At 38.3% G+C, this 26,351-nt stretch overlaps 1 protein-coding gene across 1 annotated transcript; it reads left to right on the plus strand.

Moving 5' to 3' along the window:
- On the plus strand, nt 1–19,362 carry DNTTIP2 (deoxynucleotidyltransferase terminal interacting protein 2). Its single transcript, XM_032361224.1, has 7 exons — nt 1–135; nt 1,302–2,947; nt 4,594–4,732; nt 6,985–7,080; nt 8,852–9,016; nt 10,440–10,549; nt 19,158–19,362. Exons 1-7 carry the CDS (start codon nt 67–69, stop codon nt 19,249–19,251), a joined length of 2,319 nt encoding a protein of 772 aa, XP_032217115.1. The 5' UTR covers nt 1–66; the 3' UTR covers nt 19,252–19,362.
- Nucleotides 19,363–26,351: the final 6,989 nt, after the last annotated feature.

Raw genomic sequence — 26,351 nt, forward strand, 5'->3', positions numbered from 1 at the left:
CGCTTATTTGACGCATTTCCGGGGCGCCGGAACAGAGGCAGGCCGGGGTGGCCGCGAGCAGGGAGGATGGTGGTGACCAGGTCCGGGAGGCCTCAGGCCACGGTCCAAGCGTTGGCTGAAAACTCCCAGCAGAAGGTAGGAGATCGCAGGGCGGCCTCATTTCTGCCGCTGCTTCTTCACAGAGCGGCGCTTATTTAGGGTGGTAGGGCGGCGGGAAGGACCCGAACTTGTTGCGCGCGCTGCCGTGTCGGACCCAGTGCTAACCCCGTAGCTTCCTCTTCGGTCCTCGCTACGGTTGTTTAAGACAGTCCTTAGCCTGAGGGCGCCTGGGGGACTCAGTGGGTTAAAGCCTCTGCCTTCGGCTCGGGTCATGATCCCGGGGTCCTGAGATCGAGACCCTCATTGGGCTCTCTGCTCGGCGGGGAGCCTGCTTTCCCCCTCACCTCCTCTCACCCCCCGCCTCTGCCTACTTGTCAAATAAATAAATAAAATCTTAAAAAAAAAAAAAAAAACAGTCCTTAACTTGGAACAGAGAGGTCAAGTAACTTGCTCTGGGTAGTTCTTTGTAATGGCAGATGCACAGCTGAGGCCTTCTAACCTGTTAAAACCGTACGAAGGAGGTTTAATTTTGGCTACCAAGTGTGAGTCTTAATTATAATTAGCAGGATTAGAGAGAAGGTTACCGTTGTGACGTGGGGAGCTGGTAGTGGCCCCACAGCACTTTATTCTGGAGTGAGGAAGGCTGCAGTGATGCCTCCTGGTGGCTATCAATAGCTATAGACGTCTATTGGCTCTGACAGAGGGAATAAAACTTGAATTCATTTATGTATGTAAAGGTAAAGGCAGCGACTGATTCTGTTGGTGTGTTCCTAAACACATCTGTGATCAGAGTTAATACTTCCTTTCTTATCTCTTCCCCTGACTGCATATCAGTATGTAGGTCCACCTAGCGTATTTGGTATGTGATACTTCCGAGCAGAAAATTTTCTTCTCAGTTAGTTGTTTTGCTCCCTAAAATTATATCTATGTCTTGGGCGTGGCTAGTGGGGCAGGTCCTGCAAATGCACAGTCAGATCCAGTATATTTTTTGTTTTTATTGTTAAAAATCATGAGTAATGGGTGGTTGTGAGGCAGGGCCTTGCAAATCCAGTGTTAGATCCAGTATTTAGTGTTCAAGTTTTGTTTTTTTCCTTTTAAATGGGTGCTGGTGAGTTTTTTAGTACCGTCTTAAAATGTGTTCATGAGAGGAGTGCCTTAGTTTCAGTCCTGCCTAAATCACAGTGTGTTTATTCTGCTTACAGAATTCTGCTAAAAGAATTCATGCACATCCAAAAAGCAGAAAGGAATGTCTACCTGTTGACCCAACTACTACTGAATCACAAACCACTAAGAAACAAAGTCCAGTCTCTAGAACTCCTAAAACCAGAGAGAGAAAGAGTGGAACTACAGTCTCATTATCTGAAATGAACAAACCATCTGTTGATGGAGAGACCTCTGAAGCAGAGTCCAATTGTTCTTCTGTGTATGAGTGCCAGGATTCCATTTTAAGAGTAACTAGGAGGCGACAGATCTTAGTTCCATGTACCCCAGTGTCCAGTGTTCGAAAAAGGCTTAAAATAACTCCAGTAAATCAGTCTCATATTGAAGAAGACGATGGTGACTCTGAAGCTGAATCACATGTTTCAGGTATTTCTAGAATTGTGCCACCTGCAATAACTACAAATACCAGACGAAGTAAGGCTAAATCTGTAAGAAACCCAAGCCAAGAATTATATGAAGAAGCTATTTCTGATGCTGAGGCATCATACTCAGACATTTCTTCATTTTCTGGAGTTGCAACTATGAGAACGAGAAGTATGCAGAAGAAATTACACACACAAACTGAGGAGAAAGATACTGATACTGCACCAGAAAATGAAAAGCAAATCATAAATACAACTATGAATTCAGAGGATTCAGATACCAGACAAACACCTTGTTTACCAGTGAGATCTCTTTCTCAGATAAATAAGCCAAATTTCTGTAAAAATGAAATGTGTAAAGACTTCGATGATGATTCCTTCCGCAAAAATTCAGAAAAAAAACGAACAGTGCAAAAACGCCAATGTTTTAATATAAGAGAGAAGGAAAAGGCCAATGTTGCACCTCTCAAAGAAATTACAAAGCAGAATTGTAAGAATTTAGATGAAGAAGCCAAGGGAATAGTAGATGAGGAAAAAGAAGTAAGTAAGAAAAATTCTCAGTTGGAGAGCCTTTCTGAACCTCAGGACACTGGCATTCAGCTGTTAGTTTCTCAAAGGCATTCAACCCCCCGAAATAATAAGACCACGTCAGAGCCTTCAAATCTGAACTGTGAGGCTATAATAAAATCATTAGCTCAAACATTTGCAGTGGTAGAAGTGGACAGATGGAATGAAGAGAGAAAGAGCACCATAAAAACAAGTGACTTGACAGAATTTGGTGATGGTGGTAGTGATGAAGAAGAGTGCACCGTTACAGGTATCAGCGAAGATAGGAATGAAGGAAGGGACGTAGATTCTGAGTGTGCAAACAGACTCTTGAAGTCTGAGCTCCACACATCGCTGGACAAAGATGATTCTGTTCTATTAGTTCTCAGCAGTGACGAAAGCCAGCAGTCTGAAAATAGTGAGAATGAAGAGGACACTGTGTGTTTTGTCGAAAATAATGGTCAAAAGGAGTCTTTACATGGAGAATCAGAAAATATGTCATGTGACCATGCATTGTTTGTAATTGACAAAACTCCTGGATTGAGTACTGATAAACATTTTTACTTGGATGAGGGAGACAAGGCAAGTGAAGTTGCCACTGAGGAAAAAGAAGAGGAGGAAGAGGATGAAAAAAGTGAAGAACCATCAGACCATGACACAAACAAAGATAGTGAGTTTAGTGATGAAGATGACTTACTAAATAGCACAAAGTCTAAACTGTAAGTTTTGCCTTTATTTTTAAAAGTTTTTAAAAATAAAAACTTTTAAAGTTTTAAGTTTAAAGTTTTAAAACTTTTAAAGTTTTAAAAGTTTTTGACACATATTTCAAGTGGCTGATTATCGTAAAAATATAAAATATTAGAGAACATGGAAATTGGGGCGCCTGGGTGGCTCCGTGGGTTAAGCCTCTGCCTTCAGCTCAGGTCATGATCTCAGGGTCCTGGGATCAAGAGTATAGGGCTCTCTGCTCAGCAGGGAGCCTGCTTTCTCCTCTCTCTCTCTCCCTGCCCCTCTGCCTACTTGTGATCTCTCTCTGTCAAATAAATAAAATCTTAAAAAAAAAAGAAAACATGGAAATTGAGAAAACTACTGCCTCACGTTCTTTATGGAAGAACTCTTTTATCCAGCATATCCCTAGTCTGTGGGTGCCTTTATTAGTCATATTTCTCCCACCAGTGATCTATTCAAAATCATCTGTTAAGATTTTCCTGCATAATTGTTAAGGGCAACATAAAAGGGAAGGAAAGGAACTTTTATCTTTTCTCTATGCTAATTGTAGAGTTGAAAAATAGGGAAAAGGTGGAGAAAAATAATCACCTATAATCCTGTCTAGCACCCATTAAAAAATACTGACTTTGGGACTGTTTTTTTAGTTTCTTTTTTTCTGTTTTCAATTTGTTTTTCTTAGACACAGGGCTCTGGTGGTCCTGTACCTAGTGGAAATACATCCTTGGCAAGAGTCTATACATTAACAGATGAGCAGTTTTCACTCGAAGCCAATGAAATAAATCTCTGAGGCCAGCCTCAAGCATACTTATTTATTAAAAGGCACACTGTTTCCCAGGATAATTCTAATGTATCTTTTTAGGGTTGAGAATCACTGCTAAACCACTGCAGTAGAATGATTTCACTTTCCGGTAGAGACTGATCAAAACTTTCAACTGCTCAGTTTAAATAAATAATTAGGGAAGAAAGTAACTATATTTGCTTATAAAAAGGACCTTCCAGTAATATAAAAGTAGAAATTCTTACCATATAAATATAACAGGAGCCCAGACCCAACTGGTTTGGTAGATGTGGGGTGTGACTTCTGTATTTTTTAAAATCTCCAGTGAGAAATAGAGATGTTCACTGCTGTTTAAAACTCACTGATTTAGAAGCACTGCCAAATACCCTTATTCATCCAGAAAAACATTCTAAGCTTAGATAACCGGGAAGTTCAGAACCTGTCTTTCTCATTGGTTTTAGAGATAGAGGTTTTGTATGTTTGTTGACTCAACACCTGTATATGAAGTTGAGCTGAATTGCCAGATGTATCTCCTCTTCTCTGCAGTTCTTTTCTTTATGAAGTCTGCTGACATATAGTCTTAATCCTCTTTAAGTTAATCTGAGGAATAAATTTTGATGTGTTCCAAAAAAACTTACTCATTATTTATCCTGGAATTTTCTTCTAAATGATTTTATTAGATTTAAAACATGTGTTTCAGGTTTTCAGAAACTCCATTGTAAAAATAAGATTCCTTTTTTTTTTTTTTGTCATTGGCAGTAAAAGGGTAGAAGAAAAAAGTGATTTTTAAAAAGAACAGTCTTACTTGCTTCCATTTTGATGTGGTTACTTGATCTTTAAGTGATCATTCTCTTTCAGTCTGAAGTTGACAAGCAGCAGCATAGATCCTGGTATGAGTATCAAGCAGTTGGGTGGCTTGTATATTAATTTCAATGTGGACAAACTACAGTCGAAGAAGAGAACCCTGACACAGATCAAGGAGAAAAAGAAAAATGAGGTAAGTTAGATACAGTGTCCTGTTGGGTTTTCATAGAACTAACCAGTCACTTCTAGACATGATTAGTTCTTGGTAAGAGACGAATTTTCCTGCAGTAAAACCATGTTAACCTGCTGTGCTCCTCTTTTCCTCTCAAAGTCCTAGCTATAAAAGATAAAATTGAAAAATAATCAATACAGGGTCTGCATTCTCTTGCATCTACCAGTTATCTTAGGGGATGTGTTTTCTTCTCTTTCTTTGCTTCATTTTTAGTTCATAACAGTTCTGGATGCTGTTAAGAATCTGAAAACTGTGGGTGCTGCCCCCGCCAACTAGGAAAAATACACATGTGCATATATGCATAAAATTGTACATATAATTTCAGAAGGGAATTACAGGGTAGGTAACCTCATCCAAACCCTCAGCTTAAGTCACATGGCATGACTTCCCCAAATCTGTATTCTCTAGCTTTACTGTGCCTCCAGGTCATCAAATTCTCTTGTGCCTGTTGACTGTTTATTGAGATGTGCTCAGCCACTTGACCTCCCTAATTGCCCTCGTTCACTTCCCTGCCTGAACCAGCTACTTCTTTAGTATTCTCAGGGCTGGTTAATGATGCCAAACTCTTTTCCTTTTGCAGTCCATCACTGACCTACCTTTCCGTAGAGGCTGATCAAAGCTGAATCAAGCAGATACTGCTGCTTACATACTCTACTGAGTTCCCTCCTTTTCACCCCACTGTCACTGGCTAGTGCAGGGCTTTATTTCTCATCTAGAATTCTGCGGTAGCCTCCTTACTCTTTTCTTCAAGCCATCCTCTATACTTTTGATAGATTTCTATTTTTTTTTTTTTAAAGATTTTATTTATTCATTTGACACAGAGAGATCACAAGTAGGCAGAGAGGCAGGCAGAGAGAGAAAGAGGAGGAAGCAGGCTCCCCGCGGAGCAGAGAACCCGATGCGGGACTCGATCCCAGGACCCTGAGACCATGACCTGAGCCGAAGGCAGCGGCTTAACCCACTGAGCCACCCAGGCGCCCCATAGATTTCTATTTTTAAAAACAAAAAAGGTACCTGCCTGGCTCAGTCCGAAGAACATGCAACTCTTGATCTCTAGGCTGTGAGTTAGAGCCCCAGGTTGGGGATAGATGCTACTTTAAAATGAAACGAAACACAAACCTGACTATGATATTCTCCTGTTTAAGTCCCTTAGAACATTCAAGGTGCTTCTCTTCCTTCAGCTCTGTCCTCTCCACCACCTTCTCTGCACACTTGTGATTATTTCCCTAAGATTCCAAAATATATCACTTCAGGTTTGACAGGTACTGCTAAATTGCCTTGCATTCAGGTAATGTGAAGTCCTACCACAGTTAATCCTTGCTCTTTTTCTTTACATTGTGACCAGCACTGGGTATTATATTTTTGTTTGTTGTTACTGGTGCCTCGTGGCTGTTTTTATTTGCTGTTGATCATCTTTTTGTGTATTTATTAGCTACATGTAAGTGTTCTGTGGAAGATGCCTATACTTTTGGGGGTTCTTTTTCATTTTTAAGTGATGCATTTTTGGAATCTTACAGAAAATAATCACAAGTGTGCAGGGATGATGTTTACAGTTTTCAACAGATAAAGGTTTGGAGACTTAAAACCAAATGTTAGAAGAAGAATGTTAGTGCATAACAGCTATTAAAAAGAATGAAGTTGATCTGTGTATGAATTGATATTGAAAGAAAATCTAAGACTGTTGAATTGCAAAAAGCAGATTTATCTAGATAGATGTATAAGTTTAATCAAATCTATTTCATTGTACATATTAATAATAGAGTCTTCTCAGATCAGAAGCTGTTTACCAACATCAAAAGAACTTATTAAAGACTAGTTAGGGTTGTTTGTTTTCAGAGATTTCAAGAGCCATTACAGTATTTGTTCCTGTTGATTTTATTTTCCAGTTGTTTGGCTGGTTGTAAGCCAATAAATACAGGTTAGACACATTAATGTAAATCTGATACATGCTGATTCAGTTTAGAAAAAGAAATGTAAGATGAAGTTTCCTAAAATAATCTTTTCAGTTTGCCTTCTAAAGCATTTTTATTATGATACAATTTACAAACTTAAGGACCAAAACAACTTTGCAGTGGTATGGTTGTGCATAAAGAGGGTTAATATATTTGGAGTAGTCTTCAGTGTGGGAGATATTTCTCTTTTAAGGCAAAAAAGGATGGAAAAAATTATGATATTCTGATATTATTTTAAAAACCACTTTAATATTTTTACAGCTTTTGCAGAAAGCCATTATTACTCCTGATTTTGAAAAAAACTACTGTGTCCCACCATACAGTGAATCAAAGCATCAACTTCAGAAAAAGCGCAGAGTAAGTATAGTGACACTCATTATTTAGATTATTGAGGTGCATTTGACTGTATATATTCAGCTTATACAACATAGTTGTATAACATAGTTGTAATTTAAAAATATGTATTTTCAGGGCACCTAATTAGCTCATTTGGTAAAGCATGTGACTTGTAATCTTAGGGTTTTGAGTTCTAGCCCCATGTTGAGTATAGAGATTACTTTAAAAAATAAAATATTTTTTAAATAGTAAAAATAAAGTCTTAAAAAAATACATATTTGTAAAGAAAGATATCACACATTTAAGGGCCCAGAAAATCAAGTTCCATAAACACTTTTTTTTTAAAGATTTTATTTATTTATTTTAGAGACAGAGTGAGCAAGAGAGGGAACACAAACGGGGGGACTGGGAGAGGGAGAAGCAGGCTTCCTGCAGAGCAGGAAACCTGATGTAGGGCTCAGTCCCAGGACCCTGGGATCATGACCTGAGCCGAAGGCAGATGCTTAACCAAGTGAGCGACCCAGGTGCCTCCATAACATGTGTTATATAGATTTTCATAAAGTGCACCAAGTGGTGCACATAGAGGACAGCTCCCCACCACCCCCGCTTTCTTAAAAATAAGTGACAGCAAGCATATAAGGTCCTTGTCCACACTTGGCTTATAGTACTTTTCACCAAGAGCTAAGAGCTCTTTTGCAGGCCTTTGTAGGGAGCTTAATGTAGCCACCTAAAAACCTGGGTGTCTGTAGTCTGCCCAGTGAGAGGATAGGAAACTTTTTTTATTTTTTTAAAGTTGGGGGTTGGTTCCGTCTGCCATTTCAAATAGTAATTGTAAAGAAGTTATCAAGAGAGTTTGAGGGAAATTGGAAGGTGGTACCCCAGTAATGTATCATCACTAATATGGAGCATGCTGGCACATGATTGACACTCCATATGTTGTATGAATGATTTAAAAGTAAGTAAATAACTTGCTAGGAGTTTCCCAAAAAATAGAACTTATTTTTAAATTTTATAAATAATACAGATTTCTGGACTTGTTGGAGTGACTTTGAGTCACACTGAATGAAATTATTAATATTCACATATAAGCTCCAGAAGTGAAAATGTTTCTATACATTATCTCTTGTGTAGGCTATATTGCCCAATAAAAATTGAAGCTGTATATTGTTCTCCCAGGAAGTCAGCAGTTTTTTGTGTTGTTTTTTTTTTTTTTTTTAAGATTTTATTTATTTTACTTGAGAGGTATAGAGCACAAGCTGGGGGAGCTTAACTGGTACCTCTGCAATTCACTACGTAACTTGCTTCTGCAGGTTACTAAGATTAAAAAAAAATTTTTAAGGAGCTCTCATTTATGAAACTGATAATACTATGCCTAATTTACCAAAGAAAACACTGTGATATAATTTCTTTTATGAAAGTGAATCCGGGGGCACCTGGGTGGCTCAGTGGGTTAAAGCGTCTGCCTTCCGCTTGGGTCATGATCCCAGGGTCCTGGGATCGAGCCCCACATCGGGCTCTCTGCTCAGCAGGGAGTCTGCTTCCCCTTCTCTCTGCCTGCCTCTCTGCCTACTTGTGATCTCTGTCTGTCAAATAAATAAATAAAATCTTTTTTAAAAAAAAGAACAGAAAAAGGTGAGTCTGGGGACTAATCTATTCTGTTAAGTAACCTCATTTGTTTTTAATTCATGAAGTTTTTGTATATATTAATTTTGAAGGGAATGAGGTATAGTTTATACATTGCTTATTAACATTAGAATTCTCTGTTTAATTATTTTTGAAATCTGAATTTCAGAAAGAACGACAGAAAACAGCAGGTGATGGCTGGTTTGGTATGAAAGCTCCAGAATTGACAGATGAGTTAAAAAATGATCTCAAAGCACTGAAGATGAGAGCTAGCATGGACCCAAAAAGATTTTATAAGAAAAATGATAGGGATGGCTTCCCCAAGTACTTCCAGGTATGAATAAACAATAATGGCAGTGATGTTCTGTAGATTTTAGTTTGGAAAGCACTGTAGTGTTCTTTCTGTTTACTCTTAACATAGGTGAATATTTATAGTGCACATCTGCTTGGGCTGTATAATAATGAGCAAAACCCAATTCAGACAATCTTTTGGCTACCAGCTTGTAATGGCATTCCATATAGAGGGAAGGTGCTGCAGATGGTAACTAAGTTTCCAGGTCATACCTCTAAAAGTTTTGGAACCTCTAAGTTGGGTATACCATATATGAATAGTAATAGCCTAACAGCAAGAATCCTTACATGATGGAAGAGAAAATAGGGAATCATTTGCACCATACTCTTCTCCAGATACGGGGGCATCCCCAGGCAAATGCTGAAAATAAGTTAAAAGTTGGTTTCCAAAGTGTTTCCAGATGAAAAATTCAGTTGATTCCCCCTCATGTGGCTGTCAGCTTCATTCTGTTCCTTCTTCTCACTTCTTACTTAATTACTCTAATAGTCATTCACCTCCAGGTCTCCTCCCCTTCTAGTCCATCCTCCACATTGTAGCCAGTTACCTGTTGTTTTTTTTAAAAGGTAGTCTGTTCATGATACACCTCTGCTCAGTGATATCACAGGTAACATTCAGTGATACCTTCAGTGATTCTTTATGACCCATAGAGTAGAGTCTGTATGGTCTGCACTCAGACCAGCTCCCCAGCTCTTCTGTCACATTGCCCTCTTAAGCTCCGACACACTTGGAGGGAACCTTGACCTCCCTTAGGTAGAGTTGGTTACACTTTTTTTTTTTTAGGGCATCTATAGTGTTTTGCTCAGCATAATAATTATTTTATGCTTTAATCTTTTAGTTACTTGTCTGTGGATTTTTCTTAAGACTATGGGCTCCCTGCTGGCAGGGACCAGATATTCTTTGTCTTTATTTCCCAAACACTTAGCACAGTACTTGGCACATGGTGCCCTGGCACATGGTGGACACCGAATGTTTGAACAAATGCAGAGTGGTTCCTAAGAAAGTTCTGAGAAAGTTCTTACCTAGGAGATCAAATAGGTGTGGAGTAGAGTTTATGTATCAATTTTATTAAATTGGGAAACTAAAAAAAGAACTGATATTCTCTGTCCCACTTTTCTAGTTACACTATTCATCAAGAATTTACTGTCCTGCCTAGCACTAAATTATATAAGAGGATTTTTGGCTTTACTATAAATTCTAATGAAATGTCATTGTAGGAGCCAGTGCCAGTTGAAGAGGTGACTTATTTTTGTTTTAAAAAATGGCAAAACTAACTTTTTATGTTGGTATCATTTAAGTTGGATTTTTCATTCTTTGCTATAAATATACTTTGTTAGAGCTACCCTGAAATGTGAAAGCAACTTAGCTTTCAAGTATTGCATGACTCATTTCTATCAATCGCTCATAGATTGGAACCATTGTTGACAATCCAGCTGACTTCTACCATTCACGAATTCCCAAAAAACAAAGGAAGAGAACTATTGTGGAAGAATTGCTGGCTGATTCTGAGTTCAGAAGGTAAAGGAATTTATGTCTTACTTTGTGTTATGTATGTTTTCCTTTAGAATATACATAAACTTTAAATCTTCAGGTAATTTTTAAATGGCTTTAGCACAGTGTCTCAACAGCACTATTTACATTTTGGATGGGATAATTCTTTATTAGGAAGAACTGTCCTCTATCCACTAGGTACCAGTAGCACCCCATTCCCAATTTGTGACAAAAATGACTGCCGAGGGGCACTTGGGTGGCTCAGTTAGTTAAGTGCCTGCCTTTGGCTCAGGTCATGATCTCAGGGTCCTGGGATTGAGCCCCACATCAGGCTCTCTGCTCAGCAGAAAGTCTGCTTCTCCCTCTCCCTCTGCCTGCTGCTCTGCCTGCTTGTGCTCTGGCTCTCTGTCAAATAAATAAATTAAATCTTTTTTTTAAAAAATGACTGCTGACATTTCTAGATGTCCCCTGAGGGGCATAAGCATTCTCAGTTTAGAACCACTGCTTTAGATGGAAGCTTGAAAACATTTGACTGACTAGAGGAGAATGAGCCTGCAAAGGAGACTAGGAAAGAGTGGCTAAGAGGCTATTAAGAAAACCAGGATGGCTAATATCACAGAAGTCAAGGAAGGAGAATGTTTTGAGCAGATACAAACAAACTAGAGGGAGTAATTAAGAAGAATAAATGCTGCTGAGAGATCAAACTGGGTGATGGGCATTAAGGAGGGCAGGTGATGTAATGAGTACTGGGTATTACATACAACTGACGAATCACTAAGCTCTACCTCTGAAACTAGTTATACATACTATGTTAATTGATTGAATTTAAATAAAATTAAATTTAAAAAAAGAAAACTAAAACTTTGGATATACGTGGAGGTCAAAACATTCTTGCCGGGAGCGATGAGGAGGAAACCAGACTAGAGAGGATTGGAGAGTTAGTTGAAAATTAAGAAATGAAGACAATTCTTTGAAGTTTGAGAAGAGGGGTGCCTGGGTGGCTCAGTGGGTTAAAGCCTCTGCCTTCGGCTCAGGTCATGATCCCAGGGTCCTGGGTTCGAGCTCCACGTCGGGCTCTCTGCTTGGTGGGGAGCCTGCTTCCCTTCTCTCTCTGCCTGCCTCTCTGCCTACTTGTGATCTCTGTGAAATGAACAAATAAAATCTTTAAAAAAAAAAAAAGAAAAGAAAAGAAAGAAATGAAGTTTGAGAAGAGGGAAAGGGCAAGGCCAGTAGTGGGTGTGGAGTTAGAGGATTTTATTTTTTTTAAGATGGGAGCATTTAGGAATATGTTTAAATGTCCTTGAAGCAGGTATGTATATATTACAGGAGATTTAAAAGCATGCTTCATATAGAAACCCTTGTGGAACTTTGAGATTAGTTTAATAGCAAAAATGAAAAGATTATAAAGGTTTTAAAAACTGTCAGCATGGAAAACAAATTTAACACAAATGTTATGTAAGCTATTTATAATTAGTATGGGTAATGGTAAAAATTTTAGAAATAAGCAATCTTCTTTCCTTACTTATTACTCTTTCCTTGGAAATCTCATCCCCTACAGGGCTTTAATTATAATCTATATACTCTTGGCTTCGAAATGCAGTCTGTCTAATCCAGATTGCTCCTGAGTCTAGGCCCACATATCCAGCTGCTGCACCCTTCCAGTACAAGCTAGTCCTGTCCCAGTGCTCTGTATCTCATGACTAAATAGTATCACTAACCACCCATTACCAAGTACTTAACACCTCCTCCTCTAGTCCACATTCATTCTGTCAGTCTCTCCTATTTTCCTGTCTCAAGCCTGTTTTATTCTCCATCCCCACACAGGCATGGTGCAAGCTGAGTAAGTCTTTGTTTACTAAGTGTTAACCGTATGTTCTGGTTAAAAATGGATCTGTATTCTGTAATCTTGAGGATAGTAGTCTCAGAAATCACAGCAGTGCTGATAGTGCTTTCACTAAAAAATAATGATGTGAGGAAGTTGGGGGTGTAAACTATAAATTTTGTAGAATGAGACTCGTAAAATTGTGAATTAGAGGTAGTGTTCTTAGTTCATTGTTCCCATACTTCAGTCACTGAGTATCATTTTCACAATGTTTGCATTATGTGTGCATAATGCATATTAGTGTGTGCTGCCTGCTTTATTTTAAAAAGAAACTTTATATTGCCTACTGTAAATGGGTTTGTTGGCTTACAATTTTTATAATGTGCATGAAGATAAATACATTGCTTAAAGTGAATATTGTCTGTCACCTAAATTTATGTATCAGACTCTGAAACACTCTACTAGCCCATCTCCTTGCAATGTTTTAATTCCTTCTACAACATTCTCTTTAAGAGGTTTCTGGCCTCTGAACAAACACTTTGGGACAGGGAAATTCAGTAAACATACTAATGTGTCCTGTGTTCATGAGTAGGAATGCCTTGGAACAGAAGAAGTAAGTGTAATATACAGGAGAAAACGCGATTTTCTGTGTTGTATGTGGTTTTTGGTTTTGTTTGTTGGGGTATAGTTGACTTACAGTGTTTCATTAGTTCCGGGTATGCAATGTGATTCGACAATTCTCTACATTATAAAATTCTCACTACTACAAGCGTAGTCACCATCTGTTACCATACAGTGTTGTTGCAATATTATTGACGATGTTGTCTATCCTGTGTTTTTCGTCTCCATGACTTATTTTATATATCTGGAAGTTTGTACCTCTTTATTCCCTTCATCTGTTTCACCCAGCCCCCACCTCTGGCAACTACCAGTTTATTCTCGGTCTCTCTCTTTGACGAACCTCCATACTGTTTTGGCACAACCATTGTGGTTCCCACCAACAAAAGCATAAGGGTTCCTTTTTCTCCACATCCTCACTAACACTTGTTACTACTTTTGATACTAGGCATTCTAACTATTTAAGAGTCTGTTTTTTGTTTGTTCATCTGCTTTTTAGATTCCATTTATAAGTGAAATCATATTGTCTTTCTCTGTGTGACTTACTTCACTTAATATCCTCTAGGTCCATCCATGTTGCCCTGAATAGCAAGATTATATGGCTCAGTAATATTCCAGTGTGTGTGTGTGTCTGTCTGTATATGTCTGTCTCACATCATCTATTGATGGGACACTTGGCACTTGGGTTGTTTCTAAATCTTGGCTATTGTAAATAATGCTGGAGTGCATGTATCTTTTTGAGTTAATGTTTTTGTTTTATTTGGGTAAATACCAGGTAGTGGAATTACTAAGTCATAGTGTATTTTGGGGTATTTTTGTTATTGATTTTTTGAGGAACCTCCATACTGTTTTCAACAGTGGGTACACCAATTTACTTTCCTACAAAGAGTACATGAAAGTTCCCAACTTTTCTCCAAATCCTTGCCAACATTTGTTACTACTTGTATTTTTGATACCAGCCATTCTGACTGGTATGATGTGATGTCGCACTGTAATTTTGATTTGCATTTGCCTTGTGATTAGTGATGTGGAACATCTTTTCATGTGTGTGTTGCCCTTTTCTGTATGTCTCTGGGGAAATACTCAGGACCTCTGACTATTTTTTAATCAGACTGTTTGGAGGGGTTTTTTGTTTTGTTTTATTTTTTGATGTGAGTTGTGTCAGTTACTTATATATTTTGGATAGTAACTCCTTATCAGATTATCATTTGCACATAAATCTTCTCCCATTCAGTGGGTTGCCTTTTTGTTTTATTGGTTTCCTTTGCTCTGCAAAAACTCTTTTTTGCAAGTAGTGTAGTCCCACTTGTTTATTTTTACTTTTGTTTCCCTTGCCTGGAGAGACATACCTATCAATATTTTGCTAAGACTTACATCCCAAGAGATTGGTGCCTATGTTTTCTTTTAGGAGTTTACTGTTTTAGGTCTCACATTTGGGTCTTTAATCCATTTTGATTTTTGCATATGGTGTAAGAAAGTGGTCCAGTTTCATTCCCTTGCATGTAGCTATCCTGTTTTTCCAACACCATTTATTAAAGACTATTTTTCTCCATTGTATATTCTTGCCTCCATTGTCATAGATTAATTGGCCATATAAGCATGTGTTTCTTTCTGGGCTCTCTTCTGTTCCACTTACCTGTTTTTATACCAGTACCTTACTGTTTTGATTACTATAGCTTTGTAGTATATCTTGAAATCTGGGATTATGATACCTCCAGCTTTGTTATTCTTTCTTAAGATTGCTTTGGCTATTTGAGGTCTTTTATGGTTTTGTATAAATTTTAGGATCATTTGTTCTAGCTCTACAAAAAATGATATTGTGATATTTTGTTAGGAATTGCATAGAATCTCTATATTGCATTGGGTACTATGGACATTTTAAGAGTATTAATCCTTCCAGTCCATGAGCTTGATAATCTTTCCATTTGTATGTGTTGTCTTCAATTTTTTTTCATCACTGTCTTACAGCTATCAGTGTACAGGTCTTTTCAGTCTCCTTAGTTAAATTTATTCCTAGGTATTTTATTTTTTTCTGATACAGTTGTAAATGGATTGTTTTCTTAACTTCTCTGCTACTTTGTATAGTGTATAGTGTATAGAAACACAGCATTTCTGTATATTAATTTTGTATCCTGCAGCTTAACTGAATTCATTTATTCTGATATAGTTTTTGGCAGGGTCTTCCGGGTTTTCTCTGTGTAGTGTCATGTCATCTGTAAATAGTGACAGTTTTACTTCTTCCTTCCCAATTTGGATGTCATTTATTTTTATTTAATTGCTGCATCTAGGACTTCTGGTACTGTATTGAGTAAAAGCAGTGAGAATGGACATCCTCGTTTTGTTCTTAATCTTAGAGGGAAACCTATTGGTTTTTCACCATTATGATGTTAGCTGTTTATTTTTCCTATGTGGCCTTTACTGTGTTGAGGTATGTTTCCTCTAAACCCACTTTGTTGAGAATTTTTAAATCATGAATGGATGTTGTACTTGGAGTTTTCTTTAAAGGGGGTGGTGCAGAGGGAGAGAAAGAAAGAATCCTAAGCAGGCTTCATGCCCAGCAAGGAGCCCAACACAGGGCTTGATCTCACTACCCTATGATCAGGACCTGAGACAAAGAGTCCAACGCTTAACCAACTGAGCCACCCAGGCACCCCAACAAATGTTTTTTTGATTTGTGGTTGTTTTTTGTTTGTTTGTTTGTTTGTTTGTTTTTGAGATGATCATGGGGTTTTATTCTTTTTCTTGTCAGTGTACATTGATTTGCAAATATTGTACTGCTCTTGCATGTGTAGATTAAATCCCACTTATCATGGTAAATTATGTTTTCAATGTATTGTTGGTTTGCTGATATTCTTTTTTTTTTTTAAGATTTTATTTATTTATTTGACAGACAGAGATCACATGTAGATGGAATGGCCAGCCGAGAGAGAGAGAGAGAGAGAGAGAGAGAGAGAGAGAGAGAGAGAGAAGGAAGCAGGCTCCCTGATGAGCAGAGAGCTTGATGTGGGGCTCCATCCCAGGACCCTGGGTGGGATCATGACCTGAGTGGAAGGCAGAGGCTTTAACCCACTGAGCCACCTAGGTGCCCCATGTTTGCTGATATTTTATTGAGGATTTTTGCGCCTGTGTTCATCAGGCATATGACCTGTAGTATTTTTTGTTTTGTTTTTTTTTTGCAGTGTCTTTGGCTTCAGTATTAGAGAAATGCTGGCCTCATAAATGAATTTGGAAGTTTTCCTTCGTTTTCTATTGTTTTGGAGTAGTTTGAAAAGAATAGGTATTAACTCCTCTTTTAAATGTTTGGTGGAATTCCGCTATGAATCCATCTGGTCTTGGGGCGCCTGGGTGGCTCAGTGGGTTAAGCCGCTGCCTTCAGCTCGGGTCATGATTCCAGGGTCCTGGGATCGGGCCCCACATCGGGCTCTCTGCTCAGCGGGGAGCCTGCTTCCCCCTGTCTCTCTGCCTGCCTCTCTGCCTACTTGTAATCTCTCTGTCAAATAAATAAACAAAATCTTTAAAAAATTAAAAAAAAAAATCCATCTGGTCTTGAATTTTGTTGGGAGTCTTTTGATTACTGATTCAGTTTTGTTAATAGTAATAGATTTCAAATTTTCTATTTCTTCCTGATTTAGTTTTAGAAGATTGTCCATTTCTAGCAACCCATTTTTTTTCTAGGTTGTCCCAATTTGTTGGCATATACTTTTTCATAGTATTCTCTTGTAAATATTTGTATTCCTGTGGCATCTTTTAGTTCTTCATTTCTGATTTTGAGTTCTCTCTTTTCTTGATGAGTCTGGCCTTTTTTTTTTTTTTTTTTGAGTTTTTGTTGTTGATGTTTAAGATTTTATTTATTTATTTGTCAGAGAGAGAACACAAACAGGCAGCGTGGTAGGCAGAGGCAGAAAGAGAGGCAGGCTCCCCGTTAAGCAAGGAGCCTAATGTGGGACTCGATCCCAGGATCCTGGGATCATGACCAGGGCCGAAGGCAGCAGCTTAACTGACTGAGCCACCCAGGCATTCCTGGCTTTTTTGTTTTTTAGTCTCTATTTTATTTCTGCCTTAATCTCACTTTTTCCATCTTTCTACCAGCTTTGGGCTTTGTTCTTTTCTAGTTTCTTTAGGTCTAAGGCTAGATTGAAGTTTTTCTTGTTTATTGAGGTAGGCCTATATCACTGTAAATTTCTCACATCCATTTTTGCTACATCCAGAATTGACCGTTTTCATTTTCATTTGTCTTCATGTATTTTTTTTTTTGCTTTCCTTTTTGATTTCTTCATTGACCCTTTGGTTGTTTAGTAGTATGTTGTTTAGCTTCCATTTATTTATGTTTTTTTCCTTATAATTTATTTTGTTTCATATCATTCTTTAGAAAAAATGCTTGGTATAATTTCAGTCTTCTTAAATTTATTGAGACTTGTTTTGTGGGCTAGCATGTGGTCTGTCCTAGAAAATGTTCCATGTGCACTTGAAAAAAATATGTATGTATTCTGTTGTTTTTGTTTTTTTTTTTATCCTTAAAGGTTTTATTTTTTTTTTTTTAATTTCCAGCATAACAGTATTCATTATTTTTGCACCACACCCCGTGCTCCATGCAATCCGTGCCCTCTATAATACCCACCACCTGTTGTTTTTTAACGGAACGTTCTCTTCGTATCTGTTAATTCCGTCTCATCCAATGAGTCATCAAAAGCTATTGTTTCCTGGTTGATTTCTGTTTGGATGACCCATCTATTGATGTAAATGGGGTGTTAAAGTGCCCTACTGTTGTATTACTGTTTGCTTCTCCCTTCATATCTGTTAATTTTTGCTTTTTTTAGGTGCTTCTATGTTGGATGCATAGAGATTTACTGTTTTTATATCCTCGTTTGAACTCTTTATTATATAATGCCATTCTGTGTTTCTTGCTATAGTCTTTGTTTAAAGTCTGCTTTGCCAGATGAAAGTAGTGCTAACTGGCAATTTTTTCCCCACTGCATTTGCATGGAATATCTCCTTCACTTTCAGTTTATATGTGTCTTTAAGCCTGAAGCGAACCTCTTGTAGGCACCATATAGATGAGTCTTGTTTTTGATTCAGTCAGTCCCCTGTGTCTTTTGATTGGAGCATTTAGTCTCTTTACATTTAAAATAATTGCTGTTAGGTCTGTAGTTACTGCCATTTTAATAGTTTTCTGGTTGTTTTTGTAGTTTTTCTGTCATTCTCGTGCTCTCTTCTCTTTGGGTTGATGGCTTTCTTTAGTATTATGTTTGGATTACTCTTTATTTTTTATGTATCTATTATGGTTTTTGATTTATGGTCACCATTGGATTCATATGTAACATCCCATGTGACAGCAGTCTGTTACTTTGTTGTCACTTAAGTTCGAACACATTTGATTTGGTTTTGTTTCATTTTCAATGTAATCTTAGGTTTGTTAGAATGTAAATTATGCTGGGTTCTTGTAGGATTGAGTGAGCTGTTAAATTGTAAAAGGATTATTAAATAGCTTGTTTTAAAGAGAGTGTCAGCTAATTCTGAGCTTTAGTAATAACAGATTCATATAACACAGTGAAAGTGGTCAGAACAGTTTTATAAAGTTAAAGAATTCTTAATTTTTCCAAATCAAACTACTCGTGAGCCCTTCTTTTGAACATGTGTGGACTACACTTATCAATTTTACCATAATGGCAGTTAAAATTAAGAAACTTTAAAAATATTTGTTGATTCCTTTTAAAATAAAATATCCTGTTACAAATTGACATTTTCATGAACAAAACAAAAATGAGTTAGTGCAAATCTCTCTAATATCTAGCTTAAAGATATTTAGAGCCTCATACCTGCTTCTGCATCAGTCTGTTTTTACATTTTCATCCTATAAAAGTCTTTAAAGCATTTGATGTCATCTGGTAACTGGTTATGGTACATGGTCCTCTAGTGGTTGAAAGTCTTCAAAAGCCTCTCTTATAGTTGCCATTTTTTTCCCCTCACTAAACTTCAGGCTCTGTGAGGGTAGGGGTTATGGTTGTCTGGTTTACTACTTAGTCCCCTAACTCCAAATATGGCTCCACATGGTGGAATTTAGTACAAATATGCTAAGATAGTGAAAATGCAAATAATTTTTTGAGATTTAGATGTTACACCACCTCATCACCACCCCTATTACATTAACTTCTGTTGTCATACTTTAGAACCTAAAAGTTTGGTTTTTCTTTTTAGATATAACCGAAGGAAGTACTCAGAGATCATGGCTGAAAAAGCAGCGAATGCAGCAGGAAAGAAGTTTCGAAAGAAGAAGAAATTTCGCAATTAAGATTCAGCAATCAAGCCACAGTATTTTATATCTCCCTTTATTTACTCAAGATGTTTTGAAAATTAACAAAATCACACAAATTAATATAGACCGGCCCTGTTTGAAAAAAAAGTTGACGTGAGGGAGAATCGACACATATCCCTTGGGGTAAAAGCAGGGGTGTCTACGAAAGACCCACCCATGCTTAGACCTTTTGAGGGAGAAAAAGGAAAACCTCGACCATTTTAAGATGAATACCATTTTTGTAAAGTTTCAACACTTGGTTATTTAAAGAAAATTGAATTAAAAACATTTAGAAAGTATAGTTTGTTAACATATACAGAATGCTTTAGAATTACATGACCAAAACTAAACAATACTGTAGGCCATGCTTGCATTTTGTGTGAGTGTGTGTTTTTGTGTGTAGTGGGAGACGGTATTGCAGAAATGCTGTGTGTATGTGTGTGTGTCTGTGTGTGTGTAGATGTAGGTGTAGGTAGAAGGGAGACAGTATACCAGAAATGCCCTTTTCTAAGTTCAGGTCCAGAAAATTGGTGAATCTGGGATACAGAAACCTGCTTGCTGTAAGCATAAAAGTTGTAGTTGAAGCCAAAGTATTTTTGGAGGAAATGTGTGCTAGTATACGACACAAGAAATGAAGCTATATAAAAAGGGCTTAAGTAAAGAAGACTTCCTAGAAAGTTTGGGTTAAGGATGAACAAAGCAAGAGAACGGTTATCTTTAGCAGTTGAAATAGGAAAGATTAATTTTATTCAGAGTCAGTGTTGTGCTCCAGGTGAATTAGGCATAAATAAATTAATTTTAACTTGGCCAGAAATAATTTTAAAGTGGCTCAATTTATTTAATCTCCAATAGCAGTGCACATCCTGACTGATCTGTTTGTGGTACCTAAGGAGTATTGGCAGTTTCTCATAACGCATCTTAGTGGGTTCTTCCTTTAATGTCATTGTATATGGAACCTCTGTTTTCCCAGCAAACTGCTTGGGATTTCAGTAAATTTAAAATTTTGCATTTTTCATTTATTTTTTGGGATCATAACCAGCCTAGTACTAGAACTGACTGTGACATTCATAGGTGAAGTTGGGCAAGTATTTATACCTGTTCTCTTACAGAAAAACTTTTATTCCAAGAATATTAAGTTTTGCCTTCTACTGGGTAAAATAAGGACCAGCTATGAAAGAATTAAATACCAAAACAAGAAGTAACAGTTAGTTTACCCTTTACACATTTCTTCCAGAAGGAGTCATTGTTCTCAGAACATTGCTTCAACTCATGCTACTCTGCATTAAGAACGCTCAGAATTGTTCATCATTTGGTATGATCTCTGTACACAGAAAGTTTGAGGACTTTATCCAGTTTTTCTCAGGGTCAAGGTGTGGATCAACTTCTTACCTACCATATGATTTTGGGATGGTTTCTGACTCACTAATGCTACTGTAGGTTGAATTAGTTGGTACCTGAAAACTGCAGCCATGACATATTTCTGATGTTACAGTTCATATTACAAGCAAAACAACATTAGTGACTTATAGTCTTTGCCACACAAAAAGCAGCATTAGTGCTTCCTGGATTAGAAGGCAGTGCTAAGGAAAGAGAACTGAGTCTAAGCACTAAGTCCAGCTCTGTCCTTAAGCCACCTTAGGTGTATGTGTTTTGAGTATTTACTTTTAGTTACATTTTAACACGCTCTCTTTTGTCTCCAAATTCATTTTAAATTTTATTTCATTATATTCATTTTTGTAAGCCACTTAAATAACTTGGAACAAGATAGAGTTTTTAACAATTACAAAGTACTTAGTGAAATAAGCTGAAATAATTTAACTAAAAATCATTTAAAGTCATCTCTACTAATGTTTATTTTAAGGAACTGAAACTGGTAATACAGCATCTTCATCTCAAATGTGATCTTCAGAAATTTTAAGTCTTCAAAACTAAAGGGTATCAAAGTATAATTACAGGTAAAGGTCAGAAGGAGGTCTTAGTGTTCCCAGTCTTCTATAAATATCTGGATATTTGAATAACAGATGTATTTTCCTTGGTTTTTTAAGCAAAGCAGTTCTCATGAGAAGCAGGTTTTGGTGACTTTTGGCTTGTGTCACTAAAGGTACTCACTGGGACTCATCTAAGGCTTCCTGACTATGAGAAGGTACCCTGACTCCTCAACTGAGAAGCATTACAAAGCATACAGAGTGCTGACATGGTAGAGTGTGTGGACAGAAGAAGGGCCTTCAAAATACCCTAAGAGCGCGAAAGATTTCTGAAACACCCCATCTTGCTGCACAGTGCCTTTAAGACCACTTACTAGAAATTCCTATAACACAACTAGTTTGTTAAGTGAGGAAATGAGGGAGAGGAAAAAGAGGGTGGAAGAAATCAGATGGAACCAGGGTGAAATCAGTAAAATGATTCTGTGAAACTGAGTGTAACAGTTGGTAAAGGTGGGCTCTGAGCTTCCTAGTATCCAAGACAAAAATCAGTTCTGTGTTCACCATTGATAGAAGATAAAACCTAACTGCTTTAGGAAAAAACCATTATTCCTTATTATTAAGACCTGAGAAACTTCTCATGGATCCCCATAACAAGGATGTCTGTTGAGAGGCCTTACTTGGCTGCCCAGAGTTCAATACAATCTTTTAAATAATTTTTTTTTAGATTTAATTTGACAGATCACAAGGAGGCAGAGAGGCAAGGCAGAGGGCAGGGGAAGCAGGCTCTCCGCTGAGCAGAAAGCCTGATGTGGGGCTCTATCCCAGGACCCTGAGATCATAACCTAAGCCAAAGGCAGAGGCTTCACCCACTGAGCCACCCAGGTACCCCTGGAGTTCAATATAACCTTAAATAACTGGAATAAACTTAGGGGATCCCACTCTTAGTAAATTACAAGAAAACATCTAATGACAAAAATGTTCATAATCATTTCTGAGGTATGTACTATTTCAGTTCAATCTCTCCGTCACTGACAACTATTATTCAGAGTGATTACCAGAACATTTTATTGAAAGTTTTCAGTGAAGTTTTCAGTAAGATCTTTCGGAAAATCAGTAAGAGTTGAAACAAAAATGCTTTCTAATAAGCATCTGGCCAATTGAGATGTAAAATGCAGGTCTTTTTATGATTACACAGCTAAAAGTGAGGAAGAAGTGTTTCTAATTTTAAAAGTGAAGAAATAACACTTCCAATTATTAACAATTCCAAGAAGCAGTGTTAGTAGCATGACCTGTAATTAAATATAATAGCAGATCAGTGTTTTATCAAAGAAATGAAACCTCAGTATGAACTTAAATGTGAAGTTAGGTAACAGTGTCTCAAGAGGTCCTGAAGTGGAAAAAAGTTCTCAGTAAATCTTAACATGAATGGTGAGGAAGGCAAAATTATTTTAGATAGAGGTGATGGGTGGTAGACAGTAGATGTTTCAGTTATTAGTGCATAACAAGTTATCCCCAAAACTCTGACTCAAAAGCACCACCATGTTCTTACATATCCTGATTGGCGGGCCAGGGCTTGGCTGGGTGCCTTGTACTCTACAGGGTATCAAATGAGATCACTTGGTGACTCCGCTAGTAGGGGAATTGATCTGGAAGGTTCAAGACACTTACCTAACATACTTAGTACCTTGTAATGTTCTTTTAAAAATAGGAGGACACTGTGAAATTTTTCCTCAGAATAGCACAGAACTGCTATAAAAACAAAAGACCCACATACTTTGTGTGGCACTGAAGGCCACTGAAGGTTCAGTGGACTGAATGCATATTCATTTAGGAAATTCTACTTTTCACCCACCTCCTTCCTTATCCTGAAGGAGAAGGAGTTGCTAACAAGACTGAAGTAAGCCCAAGATACTGGGCTCTGTTTTCACAAATGAAGAGAGTTGCTGTATTAACAGGTCAGAAAACATGTGCTGTCACTTCGTGTTAGGGTGCAGGCCTGTCATCCTCTCTTCCAAAAAAGGTGGGAAGGTGGACTTGGGGCTTTCCTGAGCCACACTTTTTCTACTAAAGGTAAAGGATGATGAGGACATAAGTTGTTCATCACAATTTAGGTGAGAAGTCATGCAGTCAGGGGTCTCTTCCAGCTATGAGCGGAGTGGTGCCTTCTTCCTCAGGACTCTTAATAGTTAGAACCAGAACTGCAAGAGGGACTGGTAAGGCTCAGGCACCAAATCCTGACTTCAGACTCCATGCAACATACTGAAATTCTGAGGTCTGTTCCTTAGGTGTTTTCCAGATCTTTTTTAAAACGACAGGAAAGAAATATGTGCCTATAGTCATCTGTGTGAAAAGAAATGTATGCGGGTTTGTTTAGTCTCTCATTCCTTCCTACACCTACCCAAGCCCCATAACTGAGGGAAGTTCTGAAGAGTAACATATTAAAGTAGAAGTACAGACAAGACACATTGTAGTTAACTAGATTTTTTCTATATCTTAAAGTCTGTGTATTATCAGTAAGACTTATTTTTTCCTTAAATGTATATGTGCACATATGTACACATACATGCAAAAACAGCAGTAGGATGATGAGTATGTCATAGCTTACTTCTGGAATGTGAAGTTCATTAAAACCTTGGCTAATTTATCTACAATCTGCCCTTCCAGCCAAAGCTGCCACTTCTCCCCACTTCAGCCTTCACAACAGGTCATCTCCGCTGCCTCAATGTAGAGGAGACCAGCTATCAAAGTGACATGAATGGGTACTAAACAACTGGGCCAGTGCCTTCCCCATGCTTTGGTGATTGCAACTGCTGCCCTTTTTACATATTTTACCTTTAGAGAGATTCTTGGTTTTCCCTATAGCGAAATCACTATCCTGATTCAATGAAAAATATGTCAATCAAGATGACGCTACAGTTCTCAGTCTCAAATTCAATGTCATCAATTCCAGTTACTCTTATTTCCACTCCGCTTCAGCCAATTGCTATCATTGCCTTAGAATTGTTACTTGAAACTTCAAAGATCAAGATTCTGAATTCTCAGGGTATCCCAATCTGTTAGCCTTCCCTTTTATTTTTTTTTTAAAGATTTGATTTATTCCACAGAGATAAAGAGAATGAGTGGGAGGAGGAGCAAGGGAAGAAGCAGACCCCCTGCTGAGCAGGGGGCCTGGGTGGGGCAGGGGGTGGTATCTGGATCCCAGCACCCTGAGATCAAGACCTGAGCCAAAGGCAGATGCTTAACCAACTAAGCCACCCAGGTGCCCAGACTTCTTCCTTCTAATCCAACCTTGGCTGCACTTTGGAATTACCTGAAGTGGCTTCAATAATAATGGATGCCTGGAGGGGCGCCTGGGTGGCTCAGTGGGTTAAAGCCTCTGCCTTCGACTCAGGTCATGATCCCAGGGTCCTGGGATCGAGCGCCACATCGGGCTCTCTGCTCAGCGGGGAGCCTGCTTCCCCCTCTCTCTCTGCCTGCCTCTCTGCCTACTTATAATCTGTCAAATAAATAAAATCTTAAAAAAAATAATAATGGGTGGCTCAGTGGGGCACCTGGGTGGCTCAGTGGGTTAAGCCGCTGCCTTCGGCTCAGGTCATGATCTCAGAGTCCTGGGATCGAGTCCCGCATCGGGCTCTCTGCTCCGCCGGGAGCCTGCTTCCTCCTCTCTCTCTGCCTGCCTCTCTGCCTACTTGTGATCTCTCTGTCAAGTAAATAAATAAAATCTTTAAAAAAAAAATAATAATAATAATAATAATATGGATGCCTGGGCCCCACCCCCGGAGATTGTGAAGTCCTGATCTCAAGCATTGCACCTGCTCTTACTCTCCCAATCCTCCACCCATCAGGATACATTTTTCCTCCTAACCAGTCTGGACCCAATCAGTCAGACATCTCAAAAAATTCTTTGTATCCCATGGTCTCTCTGTTCTCTACTTTTTTCTGTTACTGTCACCTGTCAGGCCCAGCCAGGGAAACACCCACTATTTCTTAAATGTCCAGATTACTGAGATTTGGGAAACTACCATAAGTTACAGACTCTTTGGCTGGGCTTTCACTGCTGCTCCACAGTTCTTTTATTCAATTCTGATTACTTTCCACCAAATTCATTCAGTCTGAAAGCCAGCCAGTCACCACAAAATTGAGTCTTACAAACTAAGCATCAGGGTACACCAGTGAAGAAGACGTAGTCCCTAAACCCACATTGACTTACCAACTAGCTTCCCAGTAAGGCACTGACCCAAGACAGGATGGCAGGAGAGGGGACAAGTCAGGGTATTTCTGTCTGGCCTTAGATTGGGTTGGGGCTCTGCCATTTCCCAGTCTCCACCAGGCAGCCCTCTGCCACTGAATGGCCCAGGCTTCTGGGTTCTGGTAACACCATCTCCTCCCAAAGACTCTGTGGCACTAAGGGTGACAGGTTTCCTACTTTTCCAATCTCTGGGTTGCCACACTTTTAGCATTTCCATCACCATCAATAAAGAATCCCCTTTATTAAATTCTTTAGAGCAATGCATTTTTCTGCCTGGACCCAGCTGATACATGTCAGTCAAACCAAACTAGTTGATAATGGAGTTTTAAGTCAGTGAGCATACACTGAGTTCTAGGCACACCAGCCACTCTGCCAAATACAGTGAGTTTTTTACCTTTTATATCTGTTCATATGGTTAACCCCACCTAAAATATCCCTTGCTTCTTTCCCACCTAACAAAACACATGACCTTTCAAACTTACAAGAAGCCAGCATTCTGAGCATCTACTCTGTGCAAGGCGTGCTGCTGGGGGTATGTCCCAGGCATCACAGAATTGATAGTCAACATTTCTTCATAAAATGTTTTATCAGATTTTCTCTACTGATGTGTACACTCTTGAAATTCCCATTTGAGTGTTTTAAAAATTGTATTTAACAAACACCTATGTAGCACTTACTACTAGGCACTGTTCTAAGAACTTACAAATATAGTGGGTATTTTTTATATAGCAGGTTTTTATGTAACTGTTTATGCATGTATGTATCTATGAGACATACATATATAACAATTCAGGTAACCTTAGGTAAACCTATGAAGTAGGTGCTACTATTATCTTCATTTTATAAGTGAAGAACAAGAGGCCCAGAGAGTAACCTGCCTAAGGTCACAGAGCTAGTAAGAGTAACTAACACTTTTATTTTAA

This window comes from Mustela erminea, chromosome 10, assembly GCF_009829155.1.
Source record: "Mustela erminea isolate mMusErm1 chromosome 10, mMusErm1.Pri, whole genome shotgun sequence".
Classification (NCBI taxonomy): Eukaryota; Metazoa; Chordata; class Mammalia; order Carnivora; family Mustelidae; genus Mustela; species Mustela erminea.

Excerpts from the sequence above, each read along its gene's own strand:
- DNTTIP2 (XM_032361224.1), top strand. The coding sequence starts at position 67 with ATGGTGGTGACCAGGTCCGGGAGGCCTCAGGCCACGGTCCAAGCGTTG. Across the intron at positions 4,733-6,984 it reads AGGAGAAAAAGAAAAATGAG|CTTTTGCAGAAAGCCATTAT; the intron begins GTAAGTTAGATA and ends ATATTTTTACAG. Across the intron at positions 10,550-19,157 it reads GCTGATTCTGAGTTCAGAAG|ATATAACCGAAGGAAGTACT; the intron begins GTAAAGGAATTT and ends TTTTCTTTTTAG.